Source organism: Bombina bombina, chromosome 11 (assembly GCF_027579735.1).
Source record: "Bombina bombina isolate aBomBom1 chromosome 11, aBomBom1.pri, whole genome shotgun sequence".
Lineage (NCBI taxonomy): Eukaryota > Metazoa > Chordata > Amphibia > Anura > Bombinatoridae > Bombina > Bombina bombina.
Window position 1 is genome coordinate 61,556,536 of NC_069509.1, and position 10,982 is coordinate 61,567,517.

General features: G+C 36.0%; 1 protein-coding gene across 1 annotated transcript; it reads right to left on the reverse strand.

Moving 5' to 3' along the window:
• Positions 1-293: 293 nt before the first annotated feature.
• Positions 294-10,463, reverse strand: NDUFB10 (NADH:ubiquinone oxidoreductase subunit B10). The gene is made up of 4 exons (XM_053694107.1): positions 10,263-10,463; positions 8,647-8,785; positions 6,128-6,267; positions 294-499 (listed from the first exon to the last, which is right to left on the reverse strand). The coding sequence occupies exons 1-4, from the start codon at positions 10,405-10,407 to the stop codon at positions 399-401; spliced, it is 525 nt and encodes a 174-aa protein (XP_053550082.1). The 5' UTR covers positions 10,408-10,463; the 3' UTR covers positions 294-398.
• Between the last annotated feature and the right edge of the window lie 519 nt (positions 10,464-10,982).

Sequence of the window (10,982 nt, forward strand, 5' to 3'; positions counted from 1 at the left end):
GAGAATACAATTGCACATATTGAGCAAGAAGTGCAAGGTTTTTTACTTTGTTCAGTATCTGTATAACATTAGATGGGGCATTTTACAACTGGCTAAGGCTATTGGTTACATAAAACAAAATCTTATGGAAATAAAAAGTGGCTTTGAGAATAGAGCAGTGGCCGAGGAGACACTTTGTCCCCCACGTGGTCACAAAAGCATCTGACAAGTCAGTAGCCAGGTACAGTCCCTTCCTGGGTGCCCAGAATAGGGAAAGCAGTTCCTTTCCTTGGGAGACTAAAGCACGCTGCAGCTTAGATGAATATAGTTTATTATACGGTTAGGCCTTACATACATTTTGAAATGAGACGTAAGCAGTGAAAATGTACATGAGATAACTACAAGTCCAGTTGGGAGACTCAGGCTTGAGCTTCTGCAGACGCGTTTCGTTCTTCGATCAGTCGGTGTTTCTGCTTCATGAGACATTTTAGAGAATTTCCATGAGCACCAAGATCCCCATCTGAAAAGTAAAGCAAAAATATTACTTGTCTTTTAAAGGAACATGACAATCAGAATTAAACTTTCACAATAGAGCTAGAGCATGCAATTTCAAACAAATAAAAAGCCCTTTCAAATCTACTCATTATTCTCGGTAACCTTTGCTACGGAGAGTCCACGTCTTTAGCACTTGAAGACACGTGCACACTCGTTTTTCCACTGTAATAGCCCTTTAATTTTGACATTCATGTCTCTTTAAGGATATTTTGTTCTTTCAGTCCCTTCAGACTACAAGGTATTTACTGATGAAAGAATGACTCAAAGTCTTGCAGCCAACAGACAGCGGGAGGTTATGACTACACAAATATTTATCTCTAAGAACATTACAGAGAATCTAGGCTTTGCAGTAGTAATTATTATTTTGATGTAACAGAGACACAGAATGAAAAGAAACAGTAAAATCTCAGCGTATCATTTTAATATCAATTTCAGTCTTTAAAAAGGGATATGAAACCCAAAAAACGTGATTAAGACCGAGCATATATTTTTAAAAAAAGTTCCCAATTTACTTCTATTAAATTTACTTAGTTCCCATGGTATTTTTTGTTGAAGAGTTATCTAGGTAGATACATTCTCACAAAACAGCTGCCATAAAGTGCTCCAGACATGTGCATGCTTAAGCTTACATCTGTTTTTCAACAAAAGATACCAAGACAACAAAGAAAGTGTGATAATAGAAGTAAATTAGAAAGTTGCTCTAGCTGAATCATGAAAGAAACATTTTGGGGTTTAATGTGCCTTTAAGTTGCTATGGTTGTCAAAATGAATAAGCTACCGATTCATTAACTGCTTTACAATGTAGGACATTCTATGCTGTCCTAACAACACTGGGCTTTAACGCTGCTAGAATAGCATGGAACGTCCTACATTATATGGCGTCCTGCACCCTCCTCGTTTTAGGGAATGGAAAATAAGTCTGGGGGGCGTGCTTAGCATCGTAGTGACTTAAAGGGAAACTGAACCTATTTTTTTTTCTTTTGTGATTCAGATAGAGCAGGCAATTTTAAGCAACTTTCTAATTTACTCCTATTATCACTTTTCTTCGTTCTCTTGCTATCTTTATTTGAAAAAAAAGTAATCTAAGTTCAGGAGCCAGCCAATTTTGGTTTAGAACCCTGGACAGCATTTATTTATCGGTGGGTGAATTTATCCACCAATCAGCAAGAACAACCCAGGTTGTTCACCAAAAATGGGCCGGCTTCTAAACTTACATTCTTGCTTTTCAATAAAGATACCAAGAGAATGAAGAAAATGTGACAATAGGAGTAAATTAGAAAGTTGCTGCTCTATCTGAATCACGAAAGAAGAAATTTGGGTTCAGTGTCAATTTATTTTTTCCAGCAAGTGTTTCTTTCTGAAGTAACATATTAAATGAGGTTGAAAAAAGACCGAAGTCCAACGAGTTCAACCTATACAAATAGCTCCAGTTAAGCTTAAATAATCCCACTAAAAGGTGACCCATTTAATACAAGCAATCATATCCATAAATTTTGTTTCTAGACAGAAATGTATCCAAACAATTTTTAAATGTATCTAGGGTATTAGCATTCACTACCTCCTTTGGTAATGAGTTCCACAATTTTTTTATTTTTTTTAACACTTGCTACCAGTATGAAGGGATTAGGGAAATGATTATTCTTTTAATGACACTGTAAATACAAATACTCAATCACAAGACTATTACAACTGTCAGAGGTCACCAGCATAAATATATAAATAAAAATTCAGTGCCACATTTGATTTAATTTTCTTCCCATAAAGTAACTAACCTGATAGAGCTTTTAATACAGACAAAGTAGATTATATGTTTTGAAATGTGCATAGAAGATTAAACGCATAACATTTGTTGGAGGAGTGGGTGCTACTCGCCTAGGATTCAACAAAAATGTGTTTGTTTTTATGTTTTACAAGGAAATTGCAGATGTTAATAAGGACTTAAATGCTAAGTAAAGCACGTCTGATAAAGGGCAGAAAAGAAAAGCCTTTTATATGAAGCTTAAAGGGGCAGACTAACACAATAATTACATGCTCTAGTTTGTTACAGCGTGCCATTTTTATAGTAACGATTCTAGAAATCTAAGTCCTTAACCTCTGTAAAGCACTGGCAGTGATTGGAGGGGTCATACTGCTGCCACTCCTTATTGGCTGACATAAAGGTACAAGGCGTGTGGCTCCTGAACAGGACCTAACAAATAAGAACAATGTACCTTTTGCATTAGAAATATGGCAGATGTAGGATGAGCTCATTTTGTAAATACACAGGGGCTTTAAATAAAAAAAAATGTGTATACCATAGGAATCCTGCTAAAGAATTGTAGTTATTACTTACACAGCATTATTAAATCAGAGAAACGTTCTGGCAACACACAGGATACTCAACAGCATAAATAAAATAAAAAAAAACATCTGTAATTTCAGTACCATTGGGCACTTTCAAATTGTCACATTACAGCACCTGAGATGTCTGTTAAAGGGACAATAAAGTCAAAACAAAACCTTTAGGATTCAAATGGAATATGCAAATGTATTTATTTTCCAAATGACTTCTTTAATCAAATTTGCTTTGTTCTCTTGATACCTTATGCTGAAGAGTAGGTTCAGGAGCAGAAATGCACTACTGGGTACTAACTTAACAAATCTGAGGAACCAATTACAAGAGGAATATATCTGCAGCCACCAATCGTCAGCTAGCTTCCAGTAGTGCATTGCTTCTAAGCCTACCTCGGTATAATCTTCAAAAAAGGATACAAAGTAAATTTGATAAGAGAAGAAAAGTGGAAAGCTGTTAAAAATTGCATACTCTTTCTGCACCATGAAGTATGACTGGTCTTCAAGAATATAGTATGCATCTAGCGGCTATGTAAGTTTACATAAAAATCACAGGCCTTTCCACAAAAGCCTGCATGCAATGACAAAGGAAGCGTTGTTATGAGCAAATGATGCTAAAAGGGATATTCTAATACAAAAAGGATATACAGTCTAATACATTACAGCATGTCGTTTTTGCACCACTGACTGAACATATCTACGTGTCTAACCCCCTTGAAGGTAAACAATGCAGCCACTGAGCAGGAAACCACCAGCGGTCGCATGTCGTTGCTAATCAGCAGCCGTGTTCTGCTCAGGAAGAGTAACGCTTGTGTCTTAAGTGAGACTTTAAAAAGGGACACTAAACCCAAATTTTTTTTATTTCATGATTCAGATAGAGCATGACATTTTAGTCAACTTTCTAGTTTACTCCTATTATCAATTTTTCTTTGTTCTCTTGCTATCTTTATTTTAAAAGCAGGAATGTAAATCTTAGCAGCCAGCCCATTTTAGGTTCAGCACCATGGATAGCGCTTGCTTATTGAAGGCTGACACTTAGCCACAAATAAGCAAGCATAACCCAGGTTATCAACCAAAAAATGGGCCGGCTCCTATGCATCACATTCCTGCTTTTTAAATAAAGATAGCAAAAGAACGAAGAAAAAATAAGAATAGGAGTAAATTAGAAAGTTGCTTAAAACTCCATGCTCTATCTGAATCATGAAAGAAAAATTAGATTTAGTGTCCCTTTAAGGTAATTAAACACATAGCTAGCTAGGATAAGTAATGCAAAAATATATGCTCTACCGAACAAGAGCATCTAATTTTTAGATTAGAACTTCCATTTATATTAAAAGATTCAGTAAAAAGAGGGCAAATTAAAATTAAATGTTTTGGTTTATTGAAAAATAAATGCTGGTGGGCGTCCCGGTCCTCTAAAAGAACCTGTGGGAGATTTCCTTACCAGACAATCTTTAATCTGCCCTAGAGACATTTCGTTTCAGTAATTTACAGTATAAATTTAATTTAAAGAAAAAAAAAGTGCTATATAAAAGGAGCAGTAGAGTCAAAATTAAACTTACATGGATTGGATGGAACATGACATTTTAAACAACTTTCTAGTTTACTTCTATTATCAATTTTGCCTAGTTCTACTGGTATCTTTTGTTAAAGAGTAATCCTAGGTAAGCTCGGGAGCACGCACCTGTCGTTAGCCATCTGGCAGCAGTGTTTGCAACTATGTATAACATTGCTATACACAACGTTTACAGCAATGATATACATAGTTGCAAACACTGCTGCCATAGAATGTTAAACACAGATGCACACTCCTAAGCTAGTTTTACTCTTTAACAAAAGATACCAGGAGGGAAAAAAAAGCTAATTTGATAACAGAAGTACATTGAACATTTGTTTAAAATTGCATGCTCTATCGGAATCATGAACGTTTAATTTCTTTCCAACGGCATGGAGAGTCCACTATTCCATTCATTACTGTTGGGAAAATCACCACCTGGCCACCAGGAGGAGGCAAAGACACCCAGCCAGAGCTTAAAGGGACACTGAACCCAATTTTTTTCTTTCAGGATTCAGATAGAGCTGGCAATTTTAAGCAACTTTCTAATTTACTCCTATTATCAATTTTTCTTCGTTCTCTTGCTATCCTTATTTGAAAAAGAAGGGATCTAATCTTTTTTGGTTCAGAACTCAGGAGAGAACTTTTTTATTGGTGGATCAATTTATCCACCAATCAGCAAGAACAACCCAGGTTGTTCACCAAAAATTGGCCGGCATCTAAACTTACATTCTTACATTTCAAATAAAGATACCAAGAGAATGAAGAAAATTTGATAATAGGAGTAAATTAGAAAGTGGCTTAAAATTTCATGCTCTATCTGAATCACAAAAGAAAAAATTTGGGTTCAGTGTCCCTTTAAGTAAAGTCCCACTACCCATAGTCCCCCAGTCATTCTTTGCCTCTGTAACTAGGAGGAAGTGAAGATGGTGCTCGGAAGAAAATGGAGTCCTTTAATGGGTAGCTTCCCTTCAAGATAGGACTGGGGTTAATGCTGTGTCCATGTAAACCTCTTAGTAAAAGTATTGGTAGCTGTTAGTCATCTGAATCATGAAAGTTTAATTTTAACTTTACTGTACCTTAAAGGGACAGTATACTATAAAATTGTTTTTCCCTTAATGTCTTTCCAATAACCTTTTTACCAGCTGCAGAGTATAAAATGTATGAGATTTGCTTTTTTAAGGCTTGTTTGTGTATATGAATTAGCTAATTTTGTGTTTTGAAGCCACAACCTAATAAAATGGGTTGAGCTTGTAGGTATAATCAGATCTCATTACTTTATCACATTGTGTACATATACCTGCCCATAAACCAATCACCAGTACATAGAGAGAACAATGGAAAATTAACATTTTATTACCCGATCTCTTCTATAACCCACTGGAAGTGTAATTTCTTCTGCTGGCTGTGTTTACAAAGCTTGGCCTGGAGGCCAAAAACTTTCAGGATGGGTGGGGATACCACAGGCTAAATAAACTATTTAAAATGCCAATATAAGGGTAATGGAAATACTTGTAAACAATTTAATACACTTCAGCAGGTAAAGTGGATCATTGGGAACAAATTAAAGGGGATAAATGTTTTGAGTAAACTGTCCCTTTAATCAAGACCCCTTTTCCATGAAAAAAAAATATATATTATTTAGTTCTCATTCATATGCTTGATAGAAAGCTGTAACGTTTAATTTTCCTGTAGTGATCAACTTACATCTGGACTGATAACCCTTAGCAGCTTGAGCAAACTGCTCCACTTCCTTGGCACAATTCTGGATGTAGCTGTGCCCCTCCCTTTGCTGGCACGCTCTCATTCTCTCCTGCAGGATCTTCACTATCTCCTGATCCACTTTACTGAAAATAAATGCAAAGAAAATGTATCAGCTGAGATATTGTTTAGTTGTTACCCAAACACTTAAATGTTACTGGTAAATGTTGTCCCAACCCACTCAAAAGAAGTTTAGGAGCAAAAAGGTCAAAGAGGTCCATTCCAATAATAAAAAAAAAACATAGAACAAATAAACAGCACAAACCTCTCACCTATTGTGTAAATATTACCAGATCTCTTGACCAGCTTTAATTATTGTTTTTAATGGGACATTATACTGTAAAATGGTCTTTCGCTATCGTGAATTTAAGAGAAAAACTTGCCCAAAGTAGCAGAGAATTTTTGCAATCACTCAGTTTACACAGAAATAGAGCCTTTGCTTTTTTTTTCCTCCTCCCCGTTTGGCATAAAAAGGGCTTTCAGTGGATGACATTTTCATCTAGCTATTAATTAACAGAATTAAAAAAAATACTGTAAAATGACCACGTAAAAAAATAAATACAAAGATGAATTCTCACATTCAACAAAAAGCTGTAGCTTTCTAACTGTAGAAAAACAAATCTCAAAATCTGTTCATTGGCATCTTCTGATTCAGCTAAGGTCAAACATACTTTTTAGTTTTTCGTTTCATTTGAAGGTCTTTATCTGCAGTTATTTATATCATGTTCTAAAATAATGTAATGGGGTAACTCGCATTAGGTATAACAGAACTTCCAAAATTATCAAAATAGAAACCCAAAACTATATATTTTTAAAGTAGTCAACCCAAAGTATTGATCTAGGCCCATTTTGCTATATTTCATGCCAACATTTGGGTCATATGCAATGATATAAAAAACAAAATGTGTTATCTTTTGAAATGATTTAGACACATTTACTGCAGTCATAAGACGTGGTTTTAAAAGCTTCTCTAGGATCCCCCTTGTGCAGATATAGCAGACATGCATGGCTTTGCCATTACTTTTTGTTAATTAGAAGACCACTAATTGCAGCTACACATCACACTTCTGACATTCCCAGCACTGAAGGGGTTAATCAGTTAGCTATTTAGCATAATATTTGCTGTAGCGTAGGTATTACCCTCGCACTTGACACCTTCTTGACATCTACCTGATCCTCCCAAACAGCTCTCTCTAACCCCCCCCCCCCACACACACACACACCTTCACTGGTCACCACAATCTTAGGTACAAGGCAGCCAGTCTACAGTTCAGGGCTTTTTTATATTTTTTTCCTGTAGTGTAGGGACCCACCTTCCACCAATCAGATTTTCTGCAGTGTAGGGATCCATTCCTCCCTCCCTTGATGGGAAGTCCACCAGCCTCCTTCCAACCAGCACCACTGCAAGATTGTTACAGTGTCATTGTCTGGAACAATCAGCTATTTGGCTTCATGATCGTGCTCCATTACCATATGAAGACAGATACCGTCTGCCCCCTGGTTGCAGCTCACACTGCCAGTTCAGCAATATGCACCTCTGTGCTGGACATAGGTATTACCCTGGGCAAAGTACTGTCTGAAGTAGTATCTAGGTCAAGAAGGCGCAAGGAGTTAATGTGTTTCCAGTTATATATTTTACCCGTTAGAGGGTATTAGATTGTTCACAAATAGCTAGTTTACCTTTATTTTGTCATTTGAAATAGCCAATTTTGCCAGTTTACGCTGTCAGTGCCAGCTGTACTGGAATTTTTAGTACTGCAGTATTGGCTGTAGATAAGCTATGGTTTAGTGAAATATCTTATAAATAAAAACTTCTATTTAGGCTTTGCTGAAAAACCAAGGACTTCATATGTATTATTTAGGTTATTATACAGTATCGAAGAGCAAGTATAATTGAGATTTTTACACTTCTTTAAAGACATATTCAGAATGTACTTCTCCATAAAATGTTTAACAATGGGAAGTAGAAAACTTAGTAATGTACTTTATTTACTGTGCCCACTTTTCCTAAAATGTAACTGAAAACTGTGGTTTTCCCCGCTGTCCCCACAGAGTTTAGAATATACTGCAAGACCCAGACCCTGAAACAAGCTACATGATGCAGAAGCTAATTTATATCTGTCCATAATTGACTACACTAAATAGATAAGATAAAGACATGTCAAGGACTATTTTCCTGGACTGCAGAACAACGAAACATTTGATAGACAATAGTTTTAAAGGCTTTCACAGTCTGATTTTTTAAGCAGAGGTAGCGCAGGGGTCACACCTAAAGATGTGCAGGGTAGCTTGTCTTAAAATGACATGCTCTAACGAATTACAGCATGTACTTTTTTTTTTTAACTATAATAGCCCTTTAATTTGCAACTTTCTTATATAAAACCTGTTTCCAAAGAAAGAAAGAAATTATATATATATATATATATATATATATATATATAAAAAAAAAAGTGAAATATACTCACTGATCCCTCCTCCACTGCATCTCTGCTTCAAAACGGCACAGAAAGTCTCCTACTTCGCATTCTGTTAGGTCAGGGACGCGGCGGTATTCCCTATGATAGTAGTAAAACTTGGTCTTTGAACGTTGACTTTCAACCCAGTCTATGAAAAAGTACAAGAATTGAAATAGGTTCCACAGAATAATTATAGAAAAAGAAAATATACAGATTATAGGAATACACAAGAGCTGTCTATATCAATAGCCAGGAGCCCAGTATGCTGAAGAAATGTGAGGTTACAACAGGAAAGATCTAAACTTGCATGTGTTCTTCTCCAAGCATTCAAATACTAATTCTACAGGTATCATATGGGGCTAAAATTATAGCTCTTGCATATACTATTTACCACATAGCATATAATACTGTTGTGAGAAAAGCAAGGGATAAAAAAGGCACACAGGATTTGGTAAATAATCGAATTTATTAATGTCTATTTAAATCCCAAACCACATATATGTGGATCACAAAATGACAAGGTCAGTCATTATCTAAAAGTGAGCATTCTTAACCAAATAAAAGGCAAATTTCAAAGACTAAATGCTATTGGAAGGACAAGGAACCTCTAAGCATACGTATTTTTATCCCTTGCTTTTCTTACAACAGTATTATATGTTGTGATTACATTCTCTCTGTTTGAATCTTTGGATATTCTATTATTAAGGGTGGCACCAGATAATATATACATATTTTTGGTTTCAGCAATATTACCTACTCTCTCATACTTATTTTTGTTTGTATTTACCACATAGGCTTCCTATTATATGCCTATCTAGCTTTTCAATGAGACAATGCACTTCTATTCCTGTGTTATCATATAGAGCTGATCACTAAAATTAGAGGTAGCTCTCCAGATAATCCTAATTAAAGATGTTAACACAGCAAGATGTTATGTCATAAGAACCAAGCTCTCAAGATCCTGTGTAAATTTGTATTCTCTATTAATTGACATTAATTTAGCTTTTGTTTTGCAAACAATTAACAAAGTTATCCTACTTTCCTGCATTTGTTTAGTTAAGAAAATGGATATATTAGATCAGAAGTTCATCTCCAAATATATTTATGTTCCAAAAGATTTTGAGTGCAATTCTGATCTAATATATCAACATAAAGAAATGCCAGGGGGGGTGTAGTGTTATTTGTTTGCAAATGTATGAGTTTTTGCATGGCTGTTCAATATCTGAATTATAACACTATTTACTGAATATGGTGACAATACAAAAAAGCAATGAGAGATAGAGTGTGATTACTTTGATTCACGGAGGGTTCAGAGAACTAGCAATGAAAACACATCTAATAAATATATTATTTTACAGTCAGTAGATTTCGAGATGCTTTACAGAAACTCCAGTGGAATTACACTGAACTCTCCAGTGAATCTCTAAAATCCATGTTATTCTATGGAGGCAATTCACTAAACTTTAGAGAGCTCCCTCAAACTTTAGTGACTAAGCTCCCTGTGATAAAGTTGTTTAATTAGTATCTATTTTAACCTCTTGATTGCTAAAGAGAGAAGTGCAGCATATTGCACATCACTGCGAGGCATTCAAGAGGTTAAAAGGCTGCTGCTGCTGTGCCCATACCATGGAAGGCAGTTACCGGCACGTCCACCGCATAGTGAAACAGCTTTCCCACTATCAGAGCCGGGTTGGGGAGGGTGGTTTCCTTGGAGGGAGCCGGGGTACGTTTGGGGGGCTCCGGGTACGCGTCCTTGTCCCAGTCCGGCATCTCTCAGGTCACTTCACTCTCTGTCAAACGAAAGATGGCAGCCTCCAGAGGTAGTAGTACGGTGGCCGCGAGAGATCAAATATATTTAAAAAGCGGATGCCAGTTTATTTTTTTATTTTAATTGAGTTATGAATGTCTTGCACGCCAGAAGCACTGGGTATATTTATCATGTTTTAAACATTTTAAGTATTATTAAAAGAAAGATAAGAAAATAGGCATTATCGAGAGCCACCTAAAACAAGGACGCCGCCAATAAAAAACAAATTAGCGAGAAGGGTCTAACTGCAGACTGGAGCTCCACTCTAGACAGGAAACATGTGACCTCCACTCAAAGCTTTTTTTTTTTTTATCAACTTTAATGTAACAAACAACCTATAGACAATCATTCTGAAAACGAAACATTTTGCAGCTTTCTTGTTCTTCTTAATTTGCACTCACAGTAGTTACCTTATAAATGACAATCAGCATAAACCACTGTGAGTGAACATTAAGAACAAGAAAGCTGCAAAATGTTTCGTTTTCAGAATGATTGTCTGTAGGTTGTTTGTTACATTAAAGTTGATTTAAAAAAAAAA

Bases quoted from the DNA above. Each gene is read 5' to 3' on its own strand.
- NDUFB10 (XM_053694107.1), bottom strand. From the start codon at position 10,407: ATGCCGGACTGGGACAAGGACGCGTACCCGGAGCCCCCCAAACGTACC. The intron at 8,786-10,262 runs GTATGGGCACAG...ACTTTTTCATAG, and splicing joins GCCGGTAACTGCCTTCCATG to ACTGGGTTGAAAGTCAACGT. The intron at 500-6,127 runs GTAAGTTGATCA...TTTACTTTTCAG, and splicing joins TAAGGGTTATCAGTCCAGAT to ATGGGGATCTTGGTGCTCAT.